General features: G+C 40.3%; 1 protein-coding gene across 7 annotated transcripts in view; it reads right to left on the bottom strand.

Annotated features, from left to right (window-relative positions):
- The window catches only part of DYNC1I1 (dynein cytoplasmic 1 intermediate chain 1), a 288,492-nt gene that overhangs the window by 57,285 nt on the left and 205,120 nt on the right, over positions 1–26,087 (bottom strand). For all 7 annotated transcript variants that reach the window (XM_036894541.2, XM_036894542.2, XM_036894540.2 and 4 more), the window contains 2 exons: positions 6,438–6,584; positions 2,363–2,476 (listed from right to left, as the gene is read on the bottom strand). In XM_036894541.2, the coding sequence (XP_036750436.1) occupies positions 2,363–2,476; positions 6,438–6,584 (261 nt within the window). The remainder of the gene's footprint in view (positions 1–2,362; positions 2,477–6,437; positions 6,585–26,087) is intronic.

Here is a 26,087-nt window from a genome sequence, read left to right as displayed (position 1 = left end):
GGAAAAATAATCTGGCTAAAGCGTCTGTTTGCTTTTCATACAGCATTACAAAAGATCCCAGCGGTGCCAGAAACCAGGCTTTCCTGCCCCGACATCCATGCTTCTGTGTATCTCTGGTCACAGGCTAGCTGGGTTTCATCAGCTCCCGCCGAAGTCAGGTGGAGATGACAGGTGAGAATTTTGAAACAAATGGTGCAGAAACTAAAGATAATACTGTAATGGTTACACTTGTCAGCCCCAGGCTTTAATAAAACACACAATAACCTTGTATTTACAAACATTTTCAAAATCAATTGTTTGTGAGAATGCACAAGTATTAATATCAGATGTACTAAGCACATTTGTCAAAGTAGGAGTGTGTGTCCTCCATGGACTAAAACCAGAAAGTTGTCACTCAGGTCATAAAAAACATATTTCAACAGGGACTGGATTTCATGAAGGCAGCCACTGGGTGTATAGGCTCTGAGTCTGCAAAGAATGGTATTTTAAAAAGTCTTTATGATAGTAAATGAGAGTATTTTATCTAAAATGATTTTCAGAATCAGAAATTAAAGAGCATTTTAAAAGACATTCTGCTGAATTAAGTTTCACGACAGTAAAGATTATCGAATATAACTAACATTCCTGACTATTTCTGGCTGTTTATATCAAACAGCCTACTTTGTGCACCTAAGTCATTTTTAAAAATCATTCCAGGGGATCATGTCATGATGATTGCTTGGGAGGTTAGTCTGTTTTTGTGCAAACAAATAACCCGGGTCATCTTAGCCAAGGAGTCCATAATTGGAAGCCCAAGCTAATAGTCTGGGTAGGCTGACCATGTGGTCACATGATGGGCGTGCAGTTTGTGAGATCTATTCATAAGTGTGTGCATTAGAGAGGAGACACCATGACCATATAATACAGAAACAGGACCGGCCAATGCTCTGCTCCATCACCCACATCAGCAGCAGGGAAATCACAGTCTCTTGGTCTCCCACTTGGGAAAGAAAGGGACCAGGGCAACTGTCAGATGCTCCCATGTCTGCCTACCGCCCATGGCCATGCCGTGAAGCTCTCAGTATCTGCACAGAGACTGGAGTCTGTGGGTGTGCTAAAACCAATAAAAACAGTCTTGTAGCCCCTGTATGACTGGTTTTAACCCAAATAAATGCACATTTAATAAGCAAAATGGGCAATTAAAAATTCCTAATTAGAGGGTCCACTATTATATCTTTAATCTCTATGCTTTTAAAAGAAAACAACATATTGCTGAGAATTTTAAGACAAAGCCATAAAATACCCACACACTACTCCCAACTTTTATAATGTTAAAGATCAGCAAAAACAGAGGAACTTAAACTGCAAGGAGCTTATTAGTTCTCTGTTTTCTCTCCCCCCCACAAATTCTAGAAAGAACTTATTTCTTCTGAGTATTCTCTACATCTGTATTTTGTGGAGACTTATGGGAGGCTCTTTATGTTCTCCACATTTCCTTATGTTATCTTATCTTCTGAATATCTTCTGAAGTTGTGAGACATTCTAGGACTGTTATTCCAGGAAAGGGAATAAAGAATGTTAAAATTGAGAATTATCTCCTAGATATCTTTTATAATTTTCTTGATGTTTCCTCATATTTTTGTCAAAGGTTTAACAATAAACTCTTCCCTTTGTTTTTCGTTGGAGCATAGTGTACTTTCTTTCCCCCCACAAAGAAATGTGGAAAGAGTGCGTTTGTGTGTGCATGTCTTCTTGTGTGAATGTATACACATGCATATTCTGAAATGGCCTCAAGATGCCTCCCCCCAGTGGGTCTCTTCCACTCCTGCTCTTTGGTTCCCATCACTATAATCAGCAACAGTTTGGAAATGCTGGCATTTTTTCATGTTTGACTTCTCATTTGTTGAGCAAGGGATGGCAGGAGCCATACTAACAAACATTCCAGAAGAGAAAACATGGTTTGACAAATTCTTCCTACACATGGGCGGTTGTCTAGGCTATGGATACAAGCAAGGGTTTGGATTTCTGTTTTCCCAGGATGCCTTTGCTCCAAGGCAAGTGCCACGAGGGAGCTCCAACTTTGTTTGCACTTGTTTAACAATTCTGTAGGATAAGTATAATTCATACCACAGACAACTTCCATTATTCCTATGCTTTAAAATAGATTACTTCATTTTCACTTGACCTACAGATTAGCGCAGTACAGTAATTACATGATGTATGGTACAGGAAATGGGTTTGGGCTCGAAGAGGAGACTGCTGCAAGGAGGCCCCCTCTCTCCAGTGCTCCTACGGGAGAGTTCAGCCTTCAGGGTCTATGTTCCATTAGTCAGGTATCTCTTTTAACCAGGATGCTTTTATGCGGAGGGGAAAACAAACCCACCTGTGGGGTGGAGAGCATGTCCAGGCTCCAGGAACACATTTTGCCGTCAGTGGAGACAGTGATGAGGTTATGAGCATTCTGAGTCCCAACAACATTTACACAGTACACGGGGTGCTGCGAACACAAACATGGAGAGTCAGCCACCCAGCCAGGAGGAAATGCTTACATTTGAGTGTCAAACACCCTACTCTAAACAAGAATTAAAGGGTGACATAATCAGACAGTAAGACAAGCCTCAGGTCATTTGCCACTTTTGATTTGAACCTGATTTCTTTCTAAAAGCCTTGGAGGCAACACGGTGTAATGGAAATACTTACAAAGCTTCCCCTTGCTGGTCAGATGCAATGCAACAGCACTGACGGAAGCTGGAGCACCTGAGGACTGATGGGGCAGAAGCAGCACAGGGGGGTGAATGCGTGTTACTCGAGTAAGTCTCCACCGCACAGTTTGGCTCCTACACTCACCATGAGTGAGGAGCACAGACAGTCTTCAAAAGGGAAGAACTACGGACTTTTGGAAGGAATATGTTTTACTGCATTTGGACTTTAATGCATTATAGTTGCAGTGTCAAACATCTGTTAACATTCTTTATAAAAAGTGGTTAATATTCATCAGCCTCTTTAATTTGAGGGAGATATATTGGTGGTAAAAAATTATTGGCACAATGCACCTATTGGGATAAAATTAGGTTCTTTAAGGCTCCTGTGAAATCAAGGATAATGATAGACTGATTTTTCAAAATATCACGTAGGGTAGTACAGAGGCTTAGATTTGGCCAGGGCCTTGAGAAAGGTCATTTACACATCCTGGGGATTGTAAAAAAGATGTTCTAACCTTCTGTCATAACTCTCTAGGTTATCCTACTCTGTAGACTCCTAAGTGGCAGGCTGAAATCATTTGCAGCTGCACAGTAAATGCTAAATGGAAGGTTAGCATGAGCAGAACCTAGCAGTAGTTTGCGTTAGATTTCAAGCAGCTTAGCCGTCAGTGGCCAAACCACAACTTAGTTGGTGCTTCTCTGTGTAAATAGCTGACAGTCTAAGTCTTACTCTTAATGAGTTACTGTCCATAATACGTAGCCACAATGACAATGAAACAATCTTTAATGCTGGGAAGTTGGTATTATATAAAGGATGGTTCCCAAGCTATTATTATCATATAAACTCCTGGTCAGAAGGAACCGTAATAATCATCTGGGGCAGCTACTCATCTGCCTCTACCAAGAGGTGGTCCACACTCTGCTTAAACACCTTCCTTAAGGGTAGCCAGTATGTGGCTGGGGAGTCCTTCCTTCCACCAATGGGGATAAAAAAGCTCATGGAGATACTTTAAGAGCAGTGGCCTCTGGGATCAGACAAGGTCAAGCCAAATCAATATTTTATTTGTAGATGGTCATTACATTACCCCTCTTCTCCAAGTCTTGTCTTACTCAAACTAATCACCACCAATTCCTTCAACTGTGCCTCGAGTATCTGGTTTTCAATGCCTTCTGCATCCTGGTCACTCTCCTTTGTATAAGCTATATTTTGCCTGAGTTTCTTACAGTGAATTTCTGAGAATGAAACACAACCATTTTCTGATATTCCGACCAACACAATACAGAAATCCAGGGAGTGTTGAATTCATTTTGCATATGACACGTAATATGCCTGTGCTGATGCATCCTAAGATTACATTTCCTTTTTTTTGGCAATTTTATCATTTATTTTGTCCATGCTGATGACAGTCAAAGAAGCCCCTATGTCTTTTTCATACCACGTCCCTGCAGAAACTTTCACATGAATCAGTCTTAGTGGATCTGGACAGTGGTAAGTGCAGTAGAGATCTAAAACTAAATGTTATCCCTCATCAGGCCTCTAAATATTAAGAGAACTGACTGGTTGTGGGAGTGGTCAACTTTTTCCCAAATGTCTGTTATATGTGGGGCCTGCAGCAGTGAGCAACTGACTGAACGCAAGCACCGGACCACAAAACATTCAAAGCTCTGCTTGAAAACTGAGTGGGAGAAAAGATAAAACAAATTCTCACCTAAAAATAGCAGACTTAGTAAAACTGGAGAATGGGAAAGCAAGGTCCAAGCATTCTTACGGACCTGAAATCTCCCGGGTGTTTTTCAGCAAGAGTTCAGTGTGTTTTCTTTGTTCACCAATAAGCATTAACACAGATCACCCAAATCCTAATGGATCACAGTGCCTAAGTGTGGGCATCATAGGGAAAGAAGACATGTAGAAAGCTGTAAGAAGCCAAATGCCTAGAAAAGGAATGTGTATGGTAGCCCTTCCCCAGCTTTCATCATTACTACTGGCCTGTGCTTTCATGAGCAATAAAGCTTAGTTTAAAAGAAAAAAGAGAGATGTAAAGAAACCAGAACAGAAGCAGACACGTGGTCATGCCTACTTATACACACACACACAAACATACACAAATCTACTTAACAGAAAGAAAAAACCAACAGTACAGCTCATTTTTCCAGTACAGATGCCAGATTGTTTTTATTTATTTTAGGAATAAACTTACTGTGTGGCAGAAGGTTTTTGTTCTAATTAGGATTTCCTGTTATCCCAAATACATATGTGTGGCGGGTGTGAAAGGAAATTAGTTAGCAATCTGTGGTGGGCCTCTTTTTCCTTCACCCCTTTTGATTCTGGTCCCAATCAGCCAAGCATTAAGGGAAGTTGAAAGGCAGTCACAAAATTAACTGTGTACTTTCAGCTATGGATTCAACAAAACACAGCAAAAGAGAAAAAAAAACCTACCGTTTCATTTTCTAACATAAATAATGTCACTCTGTTTGTAATAATAGCATTTTAGTTGTGACGATTGCATCCTCAATTACTTGAAAAAGAGAGATTGACTCTTTGGAAGAGCTCCTGGAGTTGGACTCTCCCCAAAAGCTTATGTTCTATTATTTGGATTTATAATTTTTTTTGAAATTTCAGAAGGTATGCTCACAAACACACCAGCTATTAGGCACATACAGCCAAAAAGTGGTTTCACACTACTTGAGCACACTACTGCATCAAGCCCGTCTTCTTCTGGGTCACAATTTTCTGTCATTAGTTTGGGGAACTAGGGTAGGCAAGAGCAATCTTCCAAGATTCCCAAGAACCAGTTTCACCTGTGTGGGTCTTACACCCAAGTCAATCAGCATTAAGGCTGACTTGGTATTTGCCATTTCCCATTGTCAATCTTCTGGGAGTGGAAGAATTTTCCCCCTCATGATCTTAGCTAAAGCAGCAGGCAGTCCTTTTTTAAGCTAGGATGGTTTTGAGGCCTGCATATGAAACAAGGGAGGCAAGCACATTAAGGAAACTGAAACAAGAGTAGAGTTGTATCCTTGGGCATAATTTGGGCATTTCAGAGAAAGAATAGCAGTTACCCTGAATGTCAAGGTAGCAAGGATTGATGGAGACATGGCTGTCTTCTCATTCCTCCTAACAATTGCTAAACACACCTGTCATTCTCTTAAAGGAAATGATAGAGTAGTTGTCTTATGAACACTATACTGAATCTCTTCTGCTAAATTATGGATAATGGTTTTGAGATGTTGACTTTTAACCCTAGGGATTATATTGTCACTGTAGACTTCACCGTTGAGACCAGGCATTCCAGAATTTAAAGTCATAGCCCTCCCTCAGATCACAAATGGAAAAGCCTGTTGGCAAAAGTCCTATATACCATCCGTAGACATGAAATGCTTACACTCTAGGGTCTGTTTGAAAATAGGAGTTTCCACTTTAAATGTAGAGGTGAAAGGTTTCTTTAGGAAAAAAATTTCACAAATCCCAAAGTTTCTCCTTGTGTCATTTTTTAGTGTTAAGCTCTCCTTACCAATAGCCTTTGGGGCCAAACAGATGCTGGATGTGTGCTAAAACTGGTGGGTTGTGAAGAGATTTCTCTAAACCCAGGGCTTCCTTTACTGACTTTCACTCGGTGTGATTTCAATTCATCAGGATGCAACCACTATAAACTAGATTCTTCTGACCTGCAGTCGGCGACAACATTTGTACTTCTGTCAGTTATCCCCTTTCAGGTCTTGGATGGCTCACAGGGATGTGACAAGAGCTTGACTTACTGTGTGTGCAGCAGCTGACAGCGGTGTCCGCTGCACGGGTGTCCTTCGGTGACTGCGGTTATCCCACAGGACGATCTGGCCCGAGTAAGTCCCACCTACCACCAAGTTGGGATGGAAACGAGCGAAGCAGACGGACATCACAGAGGACTGAGAGCAGAAGGGAGAGAAAGGTGTACTGTGAAACGGCTGGGGGAGGCTTCTTTCTCCCTGATGGGAAAACAGTTAATCACATAAACTCAACACATCCTGGAAAACATCAAGCAATTGGTCAGGGCATAGTTCATGGGAAATTTTGTACACAAGACACAAACTTTCCATTGAGAGGCTGGCAAACGGTAGCCCTTGAAACTTGAACTTTGAAGCCCCAGCCATGTCATCAAATAGGCAGAAAGCCTATCCTACGTACATCATTGTTCTGTGGTCTATAAAGCTTGGTTTGTGGACATTTCCCATTTATCGACAGAATTGCATCAGAAATAATATTAATTCTCCACTAAAGTTTACAAAGCAGTTCTTTGCCTTGGGGGCATGGCCACATCCAGTTATACTGTGTATAGTGTTGGCAAGGATTCAAGCACCCTGACATGGGGTGCTGTTTTGTTTCTTGTTTTTGGCTTATGTAGACTTCTAGGAAGTACACCGGCCTCAGACTGATCCAACTGGTTCCTCCCCATATTCCCCCACCTCCCAAGGGCATTCTTCTGACCTTTATCCTGCCCACTTCAAACAGTTCTTAAATGTTATTCTTTGCCTATTTTAACGAACAGTCAGAAATGGATTTCAGCCCAACTCTGCCATGGCCTGTCACAGCATCACGAATGTGGTTTCTGAAATTCCACCAAAGACTACTGGGCACTGCATTTTATAGGCAATGACTTGGCTGAGACAGAACCATGATACACTTAAAGTTGGACAAGCTGGCTGTCCCACATCTGCTAAGAAGTCCATTTTGATTCCTACAGTGCTTCCCATGCTTGCGTTTATACACAGAAGAAATTGTTTTTAATAAATACATTCATCCCTTCAATTAAATTCAATGAACAATCTTATATGTAAGAAAGCTATTGTGCCAGGTGTCATGGGAATACAAAAGCTGCCATTGCCCCCAACAAACTTGTGCCCCGATAAGGACATAAAAAGCTTGTGTGCACATGAACAAGGCTTCAGCTAGCCCAAACATGCTCTTCTGTGCCTTTGTATGAAACAGATAAGGTGCTGCTGCATGGACATAGTCATGTGGACAGGTACATGTCTTGGCTAATGGAAAGTAAGATAGATTCTTGTCTTCACTTGGCCCTTGGGTTTGATATCCTTGTGCAGGGCACAACTCACACACACAGTAGCAGCCTGGAATGGGGCTCATGTATGTATGTGTCTGCATGTGCTATGGGGGTGGCTGGGAAGATCTGGTTTAGCTTGGAGAAGGGAAAAGAGAGAAGAGTAGAAAGGGTGGGATGGTTAGAAAGAACTCAAGAAAGGAAATGCATTGCCCCTTGAAGTAAACATGGAACATTCAGCAAATGGAGAGGAAAAAAACAGGCATCCCTGAGAGATGGGATAATGGGAAGAAAAAACTGGAGGCACCAAAACAGAGGCCAGTGAGCAGCCCATGGCCCAGTTTGGCTGGGAAGAAATTTGCATGGAAGAGGCAAGCAGTAGGAAGTATAGGCTGGAGAGACCACCTGGGCTAGACAGGAGGGGGGCCCTGAATGCCAGGCACCGCCTAGAGTTTTTTCTGTGGGCAATAGTGAGAAATCCCAGCTTTCTGAGCAAAAAAGTAAGATGATCAAAGGTTGTAACTGATAAGCCAGCCAAGTAAAGAAGTGATTGAAAAAAAATTATGACCTCTTTCTGACTGGGAAGCTAAATGTCCATTTTTAAAAAGTCACATCTATCAGCCTAAGGCTCCCTAGGCAGGAACAGCCTCAGGATAGTCTACTTTGAGGTAGAATAAAGAATGTAAAATATTTTTCAATGTCATGTTTTCCTAGTTTGAATGATTTTCAGTTCCAATTCCTTGAACATGATTCGATGGAGAACATGCTTGTGCCCCAATCTGGTTTTCATAAAGTTCAAGAATAACTCTCAGTAACGACACAGAAGTAAAGAAAAAGAAAATAATGCTGGTCAGCTTCTTGTTTTACACATCCCACAAAAATGATTCTTAGCTTTCAATTAATGAAATTCTTATGTTGCTTGAGCTGTGTTGGAAACATTTTCTTTAAAGTTTCAGAAAGACTTAAAATTATCCAGGTGGTATCAACAATTGAATTTACCAAAACTCCAATCAGTATGGATAAATGAATGCCATTAAATTTGAAAAATCCAGAATTCAACCACTTGATTGCTTCCGTGTTTCAGCTAAATCCCAGCAAATACTGCTTCCAACTTTGCACAGTTTGTTAAGAGACGAGGGAGAAGTAAATAGTGGAGGTACTTCAACAAAACAGAAAAACATAGTCGGCAATCAACTACAATCCAACCCTATGAGGTGAGGGGAACTTACCTAATTTCTACTTTTTCGTTCATGCATTGGTCAAACACACAGTGCCCACTAAATACTAGCTAAACCATTTCAAAAAGTCTTAAATGTTACAAAATGCATCTCAAATTCAGAATTCCAATTTATACTTGATAAGAAGTCCAATTAATGCTAGAAAAGGGCAGTAAGATCTTGGAGCACCAGAGTTCTGCCACCAGAGTCTACTTTGTTTTGCGTCAAACCCATCTTTATAATGTGTCCATGAGGAGAAAGGGTAGAATACTTATTTTTATTTTACATTTGGAAAACTAGACACAGAGGAGTAGTGATGTGATTCATCAATTTCACTTATTGTTTTAAGCTCAATACATTAATTATAATATATATCCAATGCATAATAGAACATATATAAAGTTTTAAAACAGATCACCAGGGTGTGCCACATTTGACCTACTGGCATTCAAGTGGAAACAGACAGCATAATCTCAAGTATCTCGATGTAAACGTAAGTTAGTCATTTCTTGAGATGTTTTTAAGCACCCTGATGTTGATATAATGGTGGCAAACATTTGGATGATTGCATTTTTTATTTTTCATCCAAATGTTTAAGTTCCTTTAGTCACATGGGAACAGTTCCCCAACTACAGCCCTGACAGAGAAAGCTCCTCATCTAATTCACAGTTTGCAGCCACCCCCTAGGAGTAAAGTGTCCTGGAAAAACCCTGCTACCTCCTGCTGTTCATACAGCTACTGATCTGGTCGTTGTTACTAGTGGTCAGGGAATTCACTGACTGTCAGCATAAAGACGAAAGGATGGTATCATCTTCTCAGTTATCTATCTGGTAAATAGATAACTTTCTTCTTCATTTATTCAGTTTCATAATAAAACATTATTAAGTTATATGATTGATAACAATCAAGGCAAACAAAATTAATTGGAAAATGAAGCTTCCCTGCCTTGTCATTCTTGGCTCTGTAAGAATATGTATCTCTATAGACATTTTTGTAGTTTTACCTTTTTCACCTATTTTATTTTACTCTTTAAAATATGAGAGCCTTAGAATTACTTTGAGAAATAATGGATAACCTTTAAACATTCAAATCAAGTAGTTTACACAAGTGGAAAAATAATGATAACGTTGAGAATTTTGGAACAGTGTTAACTGTCTAATCAAAGTAAGCTTCCCTGGCCCTACTGCTGAACTGTTCTTAGAGGGCCAGTGATTTCACTGATGTGGCATGCTGACAGTGAAGCTGGTGAGTCTGACTGACTATATTCTAATCCAAGTAACACAGAAACAGTATTACACAAGGAACCACTTCGTTTCTTACAGGACAAGCATCACATTTTGATTGCTTACTACAGTTCCCCCAAATCAGGACAAGCAAGGTTTTGAGACTATATTGTGAGGATCAGGCCATCTCTGTTGACAATTGCTGGTGTCCTCAGCAGACACAGTAGCCCAGTGGCTCCTGACTTTATTTTTTAATCTTGAGCAGACTGCCTGGTTACTGGCCATCCCTGCAAAGGCAGCCCTCCTCCTCATCCATATCACGTCCCCTGCACATGAGCTGCCCCACTAAACAAGAGTTCCACATCCTCATCATCTATTTGGGGACCAGGCAGTTTACTTTTCCTCGTTCACCTAGGCAATCGCGCAGAGACGAGGGGGGCGGGAGCTCCTTGCCTCCCTCCACTCACTGCACAGCCTGCATTCAGTTCCAGTTGGTCCCAGCCCCTCTTTAAGTGCTTGTGGGACTGTTTCTGTTTTATAGAGCTAATCCAGGCCAGTTTAGGGAGAGCACTTCCCCTAAACCACAGACCCAGATGCCCAGGGCAGACGGCCTCTGGTCATTGCTGGCTGGGTAGCCTGCCCCCTATGTTCACATTTGGTCTGGGTGTCCAAGTCCAGTCTGCCCACTCCCCAGCCATCATGCTGGGTGGGAGGCATAGGGTCCCACATTCAAAAGCATCTCTTATTTCAAGTGCCATCTCTTCTGGGGAGAGCTTGGTCTCAGGGAAGGAGAGGCCATATTGTTGCCATATGCTGTTTAACAGTGGCTGACATTTTATTTGCCCAAAAGCAAATGCTTAACTGTCAGAGCACTGTGAGGCAGACAGATCAGATGCTTCTGGCTACTCCTGAGCTAGTATATATTTCTGCAAGTACCTAAGAAACCCACAAGGATATTTCTTTCGTGAATGGGGACACGTGTCATTGGAGAACACTGCTGCCGAAACTGCTGTGATAGGCAATCAGGTTGCACCAGGCATGACAGTGTAGAAGGTGTGAAGGTGGTAAAGCCAAGACATGAGTCATGAGTTGGGCACTTTAATTGAGATGAAGGGAAAGGGTCTTTTTTCCTAAATTTGCCTAAGTTTCTATTCCAGGGCACACATGTCATTATTTTAAACTCTCAGAAGGGTGACCATCTATGGGAAGTTATCACCCCATTAGTGATTTCCAAGCCACATCTCATGCCAAATGAATTAGAATTTTCAAGGACAGGACCCAGGCATCAGTATTCTTAAAAATTCCACAGAAAATTCTCAAGAGCAGTCAAGTGAAAAGTACTGTTTTAAATCAATGATTCTCAAACTTATATGAACATCAGAAGCACTTAGAGAGTTTATTAAAAACACAGATTCCTGGGTCCCAGCTTGGAAATACGGAATCAGTTTCAAAGAGGCCTGGGGGTCTGTACATTTAATAAGCACCCCAGTGCTTCATGCTTGAGAAATTTGGACAACCTACCTCTAAAACAATGAATTAATAGAGTATGGCCCAAAGTCACTGCAAAATGAATTTCCTTTTGCATCCATGTAGGCAAGGCCTGGATGTTCATGGGGTCACGTGCCATTTTCACAACCTGCCTGAGATACATATAATACAATATTTCTCTGCTAGAATGTCACTGCCTAATTTCCTTTAATTTTATTTGCCAGTTTTACATCTCTCCTTGTGTCTTTTCCCCTCCTAGATGACTTGGCTTTTACAAAAAATCAATGACAAGGATAGTCAACGTTGAGGTCCCAACTCCCTTCCACAACTTCTCCACGCTGAACACCTGAGGGTTTCCTGTGTGTCATTAGGTGGGTTAATGAACAATATTACCACACCAGGTTACATGGTTATTTGCTTCTGGGGGGCATTCCAAGAATTTTGAGCTCCTATTAAGTGCCAAATATGTCAGACATTGCTCTATCTGTAGTATTAGTGGGTAATTTTGCCTCCATTTTTTCATATTAGGAAACCTGGGCTCAGGCAAGTGAAGCCACTGACTTAAGATCAAATGAATAGTAAGTAAGTGACAAAGCCCAGATTTGAACTTCAGCCTGGCTGATTTGGAAGCCAATATACTGTGGAACCTGCATCAGGTGAATGCAGACTCCTTGTCTTCTTTTAGATACACAATCCCCCCATGCTGAGCACCACACTTCTGACTTCCCGCCATGGCTGACAATCTGAGACTGAACATCACGCACCTCCACATGGCAGACAGGGCTTTGGGGTTCCCTGCCTGCTACAGCAGTCTTGGCATTGAGTCTCCAACACTCCTCCAGCTGGACTTCCATCGCCAGGGTAAAGATTGAACACCTGACTCAGCTCCTAGTCTACCAGTTGCGACAGGGGACAACAGAGCTAATTAGTACCAATTGTGGTGATATTTACCATGAGGTGGATAGTTCCTGCTGAGAACTGATTGAACCGATGAATCATTTCACAGGAGTCTACTGAACAGCCCGCAGCTGGAGACCAACAGGGTCACCACAGCCAAGCTCTGCATTTATTGTCACTGCTCTGGGGGAAAATACATGGGTCTCAGCTCGTCACTATGCAGCCAAACTAAAAATGCCATCTCGATACAAGTTCTTAAATGAGTGTTTATTCCCCCAAATGATTATGTAAATTGTTCTTATTTTGAAAAGAAAAGAATGCCCCGGGGTTCCTTATCAAATAAAAGACACTTCCTACAGAGAGACACAGACACAGGACCTGGATATTCTTCTGAACTTAAGGAATACAAAATGATACACATACATTTTTTAAATAAGACGTTCATGAGGAGATGGAATCAGCTTGGGCAAAATGTTTACACTTTGGAAATTAAAGAAAAGTATGACCTGTGTTTAGGAAAAAGTTCAAAAACAACCACCAGTGAAAATTTTGAGACGTATTCTATCCTCAGAGTCTCTACTGAGCCTTAAAATGCAAGACCCATATCAAAGGTCAAGTTTTTTGGTTTATTCCACAAAAAACTCCCCGCAAGGTAAAGAATACTGGTAACAAGCTCTTGGAAATGCAAAGCTATTCCTAGAAAGTAATTGCTTTAGACTATCAACCGCACAGCCCATTGGAAACCTCCCTGGTGCCAGGTGCAGACTAGATATGCCAGGTGTTACATTGCAAACCTGGGAAATTTCTACTTCCCTGTTTGTAAAAGGAAAACCTGTTCCCCTTACAAACTTTTTAAAGCAAATGTTTGCTTTAAAAAATATCTTTTTAGGTGTTCTACAACATTTTGACACACACACACACACACAACCCCCAAGAGTTTGAGGTCACTTGGTGAAATGATACGCAGTTTTTAAATAAGAGGTTCATTGGGAGATGGAATTAGGCATTATCACATACACACACATTCAAATTTCATAAATATGTTTACTCCAAAACTGTGCTATAGATAAAGCAAGGTGGGACTATGCCATCATACCTGACAGTAGTGCCCACTGAAACGTGCTCAGGTCAAAGAAGCTTTGTCAGTATAGACTTCTAATAATTTACAACTACTCAGAGTTTCTTTTTTAGGAAATATGGAGCCCAGATTATTGTGCAAGCTGAAAGCAAACTTTTGCTTTAAAAAAAGAACAACAACAAAAAAGGGAAGAGATGAATATATGGATTGTTTTATATATGTTAATAAGCATCAGCTTTCTTCAAATGAAATGTCTAAATCCTGCTTAACTAAAAAAAAAAGGAAGTTGATATTTGGATGTGGCATGTGTTGACATCCACCTCTTTAAGTGAGTATGAACTAGAGAGCACAGATTACTTTATTCAAGAGAGAAGAAAAGGAGTCCCAATTTGACAGGAAACAGTGTAGGCAGCATTAAGTTCAGTGCTTGTTAAAACATGAAGGATTAATAGCAAAAAGGGGGAAAGAATTGTGAATGTCTCCAGTTTAGTATCTTCAAAAATGCTTGGGGTTTCCGAGAATGGCTCACCTGACCACATGAAAGTGATGCCGAGGGATTCAGCCACACGACTTCTCTAATCCAGGGCTGGGACCGCTCCACTTTTACCATCAAACCATCTTATTTGAAGTGGAATCACAAATTAAATTTATTTTTTATTAAAAAAGTACTAGCAAAGGGCGCAAACACAGCATTCAGAAGTATGGGTCCTTCCCCCACCCACTGCCTCCTCCTGCCACTTGATAGAATGAGCCTTGTAAGAGTCAGTGGCTTCCTTGTCTATGTAAAAAAGGTAATAATGGCTTTCAGCTATAGAACCCAATCAGATTTAAGTATCAAGTATTCTTTTGTATAAGTAAAATAATAGGCTAATCAGATTCAGAACTGTTATATTTGCAAGGATGTCTAATAACAACTGCACGACAGGTTTGTGTCTTGCTCTGTGGGCAATTTCTGAAGTTCCAGGCTTCAGGTTTTGTGCTTGAGGGAGGTCCAAAATGGAGAAAGAAAATGCAGTCTCCATATGTCATTCAACATATCAGCCCCTGCTGATGAATTTACACTGGAGAATCCACCCAAAAGTCCTGGAATTCCCCATATTAGATCATTATGAAGCCACTTAAGCCAGAAATTATAGGGAGACCAGAAAAAAATAGAAAGAAAAAGAAAAAGAAAAAACAACAACCTAAAGTGTTCTACTATATATAGGCTCTTCACTTTTTATTTTGAGTTACTGTGGTGGTTTTGCCAGCTGTGACACTGCATGGAAAAATTAGCATTCTTCTAAATTTAGCAAGAAAAGAATTTAGCAATAAGTCCTTTTGCACATTAAAACTGTATGATGACTACAGATCTCAAGGAAGCAAGTGGGAAGAGATGTCCTACAGCCAAGAAGCCGAGAAGTCGTGTGGCACAAAGGCAGATGCCGTCTTTGTGCTTTATCTGCCTGGAATTACTTAGATATGCTTATGCCTAAGGCATGGAGATGAACCAGATGACCTCTTAGGCTTGTGTCTAGCTTGGTGGTTCTATTGATAAACTGTGACTTTGAAGTCCTGAAAAGGACTGGAAAAAACTGGGTTTAAGTGCTTGCTAAAAGATCCATGCGAGAGACAAGAGTAAACTGATTTTTGTGATTGTCACCCAATCCCAAATCTCACCCCTCCCCCAATTTCTGCACCAAGGCTCTTTCCACTAAACATTCTTTGATGTTTAACAAGAAACCCAATGACTGAGAGTGACTAGCGTATGGAAAGGGATAGAAATTGTCCTGGTGGTTCATTTTTAAACTGGGATAAATCCCCTCTTAACATCACATCGATGTACACTTGGAAGACCAACAGATAAATGGGTATCAAATTCCCCAGTGTTCAACCTGAGCTAGTTTTTAAAAGAAAGACAAAATAATAAACTCAGAGACAAACAAAAATGTAGGAATAACAGTTCCTTTGGGATTAAATAATTAAATTTACAGCACTTCAAGGATTTTACTCTGTTCTTTTTGTCCCCATGGGGGAAACTCTATCTCATAAGACTTAGAATGCACAAATTGAAGACCATTTCCATGGAGTTTGTAGTTTCCAGGTCTGGAAAAATAATCTGGAGGCATACTGAAGCTCTCTGTCAATAGAATCCTGTTTGAACCATGTCCTTCACTGAATAATATGGGTGCAATAGTGGTGGTCAGTTAACAAAAATATGATCATAATTCCCAAGCATACACGTTAGAGTACATCCAATATACTTGTCAGTCGATTATCGTAATGGAGCAGAATATTTCGCTTTGGCGCATATTAAATAAAAATACACAGGGATAACATTGATAACATTTTTTCTTCTTTTCCCCAAAAAAGAAAATGAAATGATTGTATATAAAGAATAGGAGCAGTTGAGCAGTTTTCACAGTAACATGGATTTTGTTTGTGGACTCGTGAGGATGCATATTTTATCTTTGGAACTGGTGACTCCTGAGATTCACAGTGCTTCTCCAAGAGCTGGAAAAAGAAAGGTGTCCCATGATCTGGAGGAACCAGGAACAATAAGAAACCAGGTAATCAAGAGTTAAGAAAACCTTCTCCGCCTGCTAATGAACTCCATCCTGCTCTGGTGAGACCACCCTCCTTTTAAGTACGAGGTAATTTAATATGCATCTAACGCAGTTGTGTTTGGGCTTCATCCAATCTAAGAGTATCAGTGTGATCAATTATAATGAATTGTTTGCCATACTTCACCAAGTGACTATAACAGACCTGAAAAACAAGATCTCTAAGCCTGATTTTCTAGCTTCTTTTGAATACTTTTGGCCTTACTCCTGTCAGACCACTCCAAAACTTGAACATGTGGCTTAGCGCTCCCCACACTGAAAGCTATGCGCTCCGAGCCCCACTTGATTAGATCCACAGTTGTCGGCTGTCTCTATTAAATCAAGCCCCACGCTGGAAAATGACACCAACAGTGAGACCAGCCAAATAATATAGCAGGAGAGCTAACACGGCTCCTTTAGTTTCCAAGGGATTTCTTTACAGGTTAATTTCCTTTTGTGATCCACAGGGTATGCTGGGAAGTAGGTCAGCGAAATGGACTTGATTCCTATTTCAGATTCTGAAAAAGCAGCTGGATCCAGGCACCCAAGTGTCTGTAGGGAAAATGGGCAGAGACTGAAAAGGGGGTCAGGAGACTCGTTCAGTTCTAGCACAGCCCGTTACTCCAGCTGTGTGACTGTGTTATGTGACTGAACTAGGTTAAGAACTGCCGCTTTAGAGAAAAGGCCATCTTCTTTTCATTTAGTGGCTTTAGGTAGTTCCAGCTCTTCAGAATGTAAATGCAAAACTGCTCTTTTATAGATGACCCTTCATAAATAAGAGTAATTAGTACTAAGTGGTTTCCTGGACTGGTCAGAGGAGGACAACAGGCGTTGGGGTAACACACAAAATTTAAGTAGGAGGGGCTGGGATAGGAATATTTTTTTTCCTATTAGTAGGATACAGATATTTTTATGTAAAGATTCATGGGCTAGTGATCAAGACTGATTTTCTGTGTGAAAATCATTCTGATTTGATCAGGCTTAATTTCCTCATGGGCAAATAACATGGGCAAGGGATGAGCTTCCCTTTTCTCTGTGTTGTGCTTTGTGCCTAAGACAGTTTCTGAGAACTGGTAGGTATTGTATCCATTTCCTATAGCTGCTGAACAAATTATCACCCACTGAATGGCTTAAAACAATATCAACTTATTGTCTTACGGAGCTGGAGGTGAGAAGGACTAAAATCCAGGGGTGGGCAGGACTTCATTGCTTTCTGGAGGCCCTAGGGAGAATTGATTTCCTTGCCTTCCTTCCAGCTTGTAGAGGTGGCCAGCGTTCCTTGGCTCCTGGCCCCCTTCCCTCTTCGAAGCAGCAATAGCTGGCCCAGTCTTGCTCATGTCACATCACTTTGCTCTGCTTCCGTCATCGTATTTCCTTCTGAGTTTGACTCTTGGTGCCTCCCTCTCTCACTTATAAAGGCCCTTGTGATTACACCAGGCCCACCGAGAAAAATCCAGGATAATCTCCCCTTCTCAAGATTCTTAATTTAATTTCATCTGCAAAGTCCCCCTTGCCTATAGAGGTAACATATTCATGGATGACTGATATCTGTAGATAGATCAGAAGGTAGACATTTTTGGGTGGCTGTTATTCTGCCCACATATTTGAAAACAAATATATTTTCAAAACATAGTTGATGAAATTGTAAATAGTTTGAGAAAATGGTAAGCTAAACATTTTGAAGTCTTTATAAGGTTACATAATTTCCATGGCTCCTCATTAGCCAAAGTCATGGTTGCAAGTATAGAGGACACTTCCGATCCTTCCCAGACACTTCATGCTCATTCAAGCTCATGGTCACCTGACCCTGTTCGGCTTTAAAAAAAATGCACTCTGGTTCTATTCTACTCTCTTTCACCTAGTAGACAGAATATAATCTGTTGTGACAGATTTTCCTACCCAAGTACATTGGATTGCTCATTGTCACACAAAGGCAAAGAGAGAGCCAGAATAGAGATTTAAAACTCCTCTTTACTACTATTTCTACTTCTCTTGCATCCTATCTCATACTGAACTCCTTTTTCCAATTACCTTTCAAACAGATCAACCAACAAAAAAGAGGGGGTGAAGAGGGAATAAAGATGCATAGAACACATTGGAATCCTACCAGTGAGAGCTCAAGCTCTGCCATTATCAACAACCTTTCAATCATGTGCCTTCTCCCTCCAAAATAAGTCCTTAAAATCTAAGTCACAGTCACCAAACTACTGTCCGACTAGGGATGCTAACAACCATCATACCAATCAAGATCCATACACCTCTGTCAAACTTTTTTCAAATTTGTTCTCATAGTCTTAAAAATATAAGATAATAAGCTATCTCCAACTGCCACCCAACCTTCCTCCCACCAATGCAGGTGAAGTTTCAGAATGATTTTTGAAGGCAAACTACAGGAACTTCAGTAATGGACACTTACTTATTTCCCTTATGAAGTTTTTTAATTGTTTTGAAAAAATTGACTTTTTATGACTATTAATCTGTCACTTGGGAAAATTCCTACCAATTCTTGAGTCAAAATAATTACAGGAGCCCTGTCTTACCTTTAATTGTAGCATTAGGGATGACACCTTATTACATTTGCCCAATGCCAATTTTATCAATGTATCACATACAACAGGTGTTAAAGAGTAATTGGGATTAGTTGGAAATTATTTATACACTGTACTTAAGTATACTGTCAGATGAGGTAAGATTTGATAACTACATGGACAGAGAGAACTTCAGAATTTGGTTTCCCAGGCATTCTCTTCTTTTAAATCTGACAATGACACCATATTAATCAATGACAAAGTCCACAGATTTACCTACTGATTATCTTAAGTACAAACAGGGTCTATCTCTGAGGTCTAGAGGAAATAACTGTGTAAGACTCACAAGGTGTAAATTCTCCTGAGCGATTTTTCCTGCAGTTCAAGTAGGTCATCAAGTATCAAGCACTTACTGTTTTCACATAAAAACCTCATAGGGTAGGTTAAACACAGCACATAGCTCTCAGTGAAGAGTCAATTTCTATGGGAAACCTAGTTCAAAGGTAAACAATTCTCTACTATTGAGGTTTTTTTCCCCTTATTTAGTCCCATATTCTTAAAATGTAATGAAAATGGGCAAATTGACATATGTGAAATTAATAATACTTAATATCAAGAAGCAGGACGAATAAACACAAAATTAAGTGGAATTTCTAAATAACTGCTTCTGGAGTCAGAAAATGTCATAACGTGGTGACAATAATGTCCTTCATATAGCAAATACAAGGTACTGTGGAAAGTTCTGTGTCTCTATTTGCCATGTCAAATGCAAAGCTGAAAAACTTAGTTGAGAGCCAAAAAATAAAATAAAATTATAAACAAACTCCTTTTTTCCAAAGCAATCAGACCAGGAAGGCAATAAGTTTCATTTTCTTATATAATTTGAATCATTAGCTCAGTTTTTCACTCTGCCTCCTTCCCAAATGTAGACAAGGGCTATAGCTAGCTACAAGTTGTCACACATCTGGAAGACTATTTTAAAACACATTCAAAATGCTTTGACTACATGATGCCAAGCATCTGGCAATACAAACTTTTCTTAGGTATTTTTATCCTATAGCATTCAGACTGTATAGACAGTCTTTGTGCCAGAGTTTGAACTACATTTTTTTTGTGTGTGGAATGACAAAATACATATGCAAAGGTTAGGCTTCCTTATGCTTTCGATTTAAGTAGATTTAACTTAATGATATTAACAGGGTTGCCCCTGATTCTTGCATTGCTTGAACTATTTTCTGGCTGTACTCTCCTCCTGTCCCCAAAAAGCCCTTTAGTAGCCTCTATGGGTCACTCCCTCTGCAGGAACATTCTCTCCCAAATGAACAGCACTGCTCACTTGTCTAAATAGCAACCGACTTTACTGGTTTCATTCCACAGCAAGGATGAGGAAAAGCAAGGCTTCCAGTTTTCCCTGTCTAACAGGGGCCAGCCTTAGGAATATCTGTGGTTCACCAGCCATCCCCAAACCATCTGCAGGATCTTGAGGTAGGAGGTAGGTATTCTTCATGTGAGGTCGCCTCCCTTCTACCACAAGCTAGCTTGTTCTTCCAGAGGTCCTTCCCACAAGTGAACCTAATCCTCCCTATCTCCACTCCACTTTCAACTTTTCACACTAAATCTTAAATCAAAGGACACTATAGTGGGAGTGTTCTGGGTAAAGTATGCACTAATTGTTTCAGTTTTGTAGCTTGCAATCTACCACAGATCACTCACTCTTGCTTACGACCTAAAGGAAGAGGGATAAAATTCCTCATATGCAGGATACAGACCATGTTTATCACTGTGGCCTCAGCATCTAGCATGCTTAGGCACAATAAATGCCTGTTGAATTGTTCTGTAAAAAAATGCAGCCTGCTTTTGTGCTGCACCACATTTCAAACTTGATGCAAAATTAGTAGTGGTCAGGTTCGAACCTAAGCAGTATTCACAGTTTGGATAGTCATGAGTAGGCAGACGAGTGGGACGGGTCTTCCAGAACTCTATTTGCATTAGGGTGCCCCTGGAAAAATAGAAAGACTATGTTTTATCAACTTTGGGGATAATGGAGTACCAGTTTGCCTTATGAAGGCTTCTTTGACAAAGAGAACACACTGTTAGGGGAGGGAGTCACTCTGTCTTCTTCATGGAACATGCCATGACCTGACTGGCTTCAGTTCTAGAAGTTACTGGGTTGTTCCAGGGTCTGGAGCATGATCAGCAGTAATGGTGCTGCAGCAATGGAAACCAGCACGTGGGTGCGAAGCTCACTCTAGGGGTAAGTGAGGGCCAGCTCTGAAGTGTCTGATAGGGTCGGAGCACAGGGGAAGGGGGTGAGGCTTGGTTGCTGGAGTTCCAGCAAGCTGCCTTAAGCATCATAGGTGGTACTTGGAACCTTCTTTGTAAACATACTTGCAGCCTCCTCCAGGAGCTCCTAGAAAAAATTTGGGAGAAGTTGAAGAGCCCAGAAATCTTAAACTGAGGATGGTATGAGAACCATAGGAATACAGTTTTTACTGTTAACGAGACCTCATTTAACCATGCTGGTGTGGCCTAAGAAAACCTGGATTTGGTAGAAATATGGATTAATAATACATAGATAAAAATAGGGAAAATGAATTTGATGACATCAAACAATAAGATATTTTGCTGTAACATTTACTAGCATAAAATAATGCTCTTTCACTTCTAAATATATTCTAAATCAAGTATCTGAAGCAATTTCATGATCCTCTGAGCGAAAAATAAGCCTAAGAAAAATGTAAAAAGTCTCTGAAAGGGTTAATAGTTCCAAGGTGAAAATGTATTTTAACTCAGAATTCCTCAAGAAAACCAGTCTTCTCTGTAGATTTTACAAATAACAGCAATTGGTGGCTAATATTTCTAACCTTTAGTCAGTTTTCTGTTGATGAAAATTCAGAATCAGGGATTATTAGTTTTACAAAGAATGTTTAGACATCCCAGTGACATGATCACTATATAAAATACAATTCAAATGATCTCAGTTTAAACACTGACTTTGACAGTTCATAAAATCATTTAATTTTCTACTATGGAAACTATTTTAATAATTTTAACTACTTTTTAGATTATATCAATTCTTTGAGATGAAGTACGACAGAGAATCAAAATAATCTTTGTAAATTGAGCTCTATCGCAAAAAATGATTTCCATTCTTCAGAAGGGATATGAACGGATAACCTTTTGAGGGCCTTTTTCTTCTATTTCTCTTCTTCCTCTGCCTCTCCCGTCTCACTCAGCTCAAAGAAAACTTAGCTCTTGAAAACAGACTCTCCTTAATGACCCCCGTCCCTCTGCTCTCTCCCATTCTCTTTCATTCACATTCCCATCTTTGCATCTCTCTTCTCATTTTCCTTTCTTCTTTCCGGGGAATGACCACCTCAAAGGATTAATTCAGAACAGGCAGCAGAAAATGGTAACAAGAGTGGGCAAATCAGGATGTGGATTTAAAATCAAGAGGTATTTTCAAGGAGGAGAGTTACTTAAATTAAACATATGTTAAGAATATGGGTTTGTTGTTCATGGCATACCTGCTGCCCGCGAGCCCGCCCTCATCGGATCAGCCTTCAAGGGCAGAGCATTCCCTAGTGGAATAATAAATAAAGTGGCTTGAGTGGATATGATCTGAGCAGCCTAGCAAGCTTCCTTTCCTCTTGGTCTGACTTCACTGTTGGAACACAGGTGGTAACTGAACTAGATGAACTAGTGGAATGGATCTTGGCCCCTCAGGCTCACAGCCAGAGGAAGAGAAGGGAATTCAGGCTCCAAGTAAGCAGGCTTTAGGAGTATAAGAATTCAAGCATAGGCATGGGCATTTATGCCAAACTTCGTTTTAACTGATGTTGCATTGCCAACAAGACATCATCTTTCTTACCTTGAGATGGGTGGACTAGGCAGCAACAATCCATTGGCCTTTTTAAAACTATGCCATGGCAAATTATACTCTGTAGTTAAAAATGAAAAGCCTTGCCCTATTTCTGCACTTTAATTCTTCCCAAGTATCATATTTTGCAGCTATCTGCTGTCCTAGAATTATGCACCCAGGCATTATTGATATGCACTAGTCACACCTATGATCATTAAAAGTTTTCGGTAGATACTGTGTAAAATAACAAGATATTATTTATTTGCTCATATACATCCTTCCTTGCTTTACAGGAGTTTGAGGTTGAGAGCAATAATGTAATATAGCTATGGCCTGAATCCATTCCACTGAGAGGCAATATTCAACAGTGTTGGGTCCCTTAGGATAAGCATCCATGATAGGGGCAACATTAAAAGTCCATAAGGGTTTTGATGGAGATATCTTTAATTTGGTTTTGAAATAATATAGGTCTGAGAAGCTCAAAGGGTCACATTCCCATTCATTTTGATATTACTTTAGAACAAAAGAACAAACTAACTAGCTGTGAAATTATTAAAGAATAGCAAAGGATGACTGATTTCCCTTTACACTGTCAATGAAAAATAGTACTTGCTAACTACATGAATAGTATTGGGAGTCAGTAGTTTTTAATTCCCTCAGGCATTACATAAATGGTCATTTATGAACTATAATAAATAAACAACAAAACCTTAGCTCTTCATTAAAGCCATCAGGCCTCTGATGTTTGGTGACTAGTTCTGGTTATCACAAACAATTGGTGTTAATATATTTTCACTTCTGTAACAATGTCCCAAATCAGCAGATATCATATCAGAGGACTCAATATGTGAAAACTCCTATTTGTACAAAGGATAGATAATTTGGAGGGTGTTTACTTTTCCAAATAAATTCATTTACTTATCAAGGTCTCTTCTAGTGAGTCATATCTGATTTAAGAACTGGCCTTCTTTCTCCATGTTGTCTGAATTTGTGATGTTTTGTACAACTTGGGTCAAATGTCCTCTTTCCAAAGGAGACAGTGTATTGTAATGTTCTAAAGGCAAGAGGTTTGTGTTAAGCCTGTCTCAGCAGCTTTTAGTTTACAGAGGGGAAAATCCAGTGCAATCTAGATCTGCACGTTAGCAAGTCCTCACAGTTTGACCAAGCATATTAAAGAAAATGCCATGAAACAGGTAGAGAACGTGATCAGAAGTGTGGCTTGGGAGGTGGCAGGGGGATAGGCAGAACTTTCCTTTCCCTCAGCACTTCCCCGAAAGTGATGTCTTTTCAACAATTTTCATAGCAACAGGTTGGCACTTGGTGTAATTGATGAAATGATGTTAAAGGAAGCCAGGTGAGGACAAAGATGGTTAGACACCTGAGGAAGGTGCTGGGGGAAGTCAGGCAGTACTGTACTCTGTGCTTGTTCCCATTCCCACAGCAGTGCACAGCCAGCTGCCCTGCTCCTGGCCTTGCTCCCCTTGACATTCTGAGGGGACCTTGCCTCTGTTCCTGATGAGCAGTCCTTTAGGGTGGAATGTCATTCTGCTGCAAGCATACTGGGAAATTCTCCAGCACTGGCCAGAGATGGGATGGTTTGCTCTGGAAAAGGAACATGAGGGATGTTCAAGCAAGGCAAGATGAAGATTTAGCAGGGGAAGATGGAATTCTTCGAGAGAATTCAGGCATTAAATGGGCAATTGGTTCAGAAAACCATGAAGGTTCCTTCAAATCCTGAGATGCTACAATTCTATATATTAACAGGTCTACACTCATAAATGAGAAACAAACACACAAAAAACAAAAATGAAAAGCAAAAGACAATCTCCTTCCACCTCCCAAGATAGTAGCACTATCTTAGCTTAGCTGGGGTTTACACTTCCATTTACTTTTTAAAAAATGATTAGAAGATGAAAAGACAATATCTGTTTATAAATACTAAGTGGGTATGGATATGAAACTATGGATTAGTAGCTAAGACTGGCTAATAAAATGTCTCTGTTGCTTAGCAAATTAAATTAAATTTATAATGGAAATCTCCATGAGTCCATGCAAATTTTGTGCACAGGGTCTGCCTCCCTCCCCCACACTTTACTTTGTATGTGTGTGTGCACTTTGCTGCTAAAGGAGCACATTTGCTTTGATTGTGGAGCTCTTTCCTGACATTAAAATCCACAATTCTCATTTTTATACTTAGAAAATGCTTGAAATATGTTCCTTTCTGGGGGAATTATATACTGTGCTACCTTTGAGAGTCAAGCCCTTTGAAGCCCATCAACTCTTATCTGAAACCTTCTGACATTATTTTTGTAGAATCTTTGTCCTGTACTTTCTGAAAGGCTTTGAGCTCTTGGACGAGCATTCTTCTAGTGGCAATTTTAACACAGCTGAATGCTTCCCTGTGTGTTGCCGCACATGCAGTAATATCCATCATTAGATTAATACTGTTCCCACACACAGCTTCTTTTCCAGGAGTTGTTTGCTGGCTGCCTAGCTGTGGGATCAGAGGGTGGGATACTTTAGATGTTAGACACAAGGAAAGGGACAGGGGGAGCCAGGCCTTTACTGATGGAGCCTTGCGTGGTCCTGGGGTAACTGTCATACATCATGTGCCAAAGAACACAATGGGGGACATCACTTCATACGGTGCCCCACCCAGATTAAAAGCCACACATGTAAGTCAAAATAATTTACTAAAATGTAGACCAAGAGCACTCTTTTAGAAATAGTATGTGCAGAGGGAAAGCTGAATAAGCCAAAGGGAAAACGTGTGCGTAGGCTGCTTATCTGCTATTCTTAGCAAGGTGGTGGGATTCTGGCAACACTTCATGGCCTTCAGGGACATTTGGCCTCTCTCTGCTTCATACTCTGGAATTTTTTTTTTCATTTTTTCATGCTGATTCCATAACACAACCTCTTTACATAGTTTTTCTCAGGAAGCGACAATTGGCTGTCGAATCCCATACAAATTGATTGGATATGACAGCTTAGAGGAATAAATACTTTGCCGAGAAGAAAATTTAACTCATACTCTTGTATTTACAATCCTTTCTTTACCCCTTCTTAATTTTATTATTTCAATTAGATCATTTAAAAATCAACACATCACATACCAACCTCCCCTAAGAACAATCATAAGATTTGATGATTTTTCTGATACATAGGCTAGGGTTTCAAATCTGCATTATTTTATCTACTGAGTTAACTAAAATTCTAAACCAAACTCAGGCTGCCATGTGTTTTTAAACATCTGTAATGGAAACCATCTGGAGAGGCATGGTTTTGCAAAGGCATCCCTTTCAGGACACTCTGTGGATTTTGTCACTGCTTGAGGTTTTGGCAAGCCATCAACATTACTATAATTCTCTTTTATGAAATATAGCTTCTGACCAGGATTCTAGAGCACTGGGTGCGTTTACATGAGTGTGGGCACTTGTGCACAATTTTTGCTCCTGTCCTTCTCTTCTCAGAAGACCATGTTTATAACAAAATGATTTT

The sequence above is a fragment of the Manis pentadactyla genome, chromosome 7 (genome assembly GCF_030020395.1).
Source record: "Manis pentadactyla isolate mManPen7 chromosome 7, mManPen7.hap1, whole genome shotgun sequence".
NCBI lineage: Eukaryota > Metazoa > Chordata > Mammalia > Pholidota > Manidae > Manis > Manis pentadactyla.
This window is presented reverse-complemented; position numbering and strand designations above follow the sequence as displayed.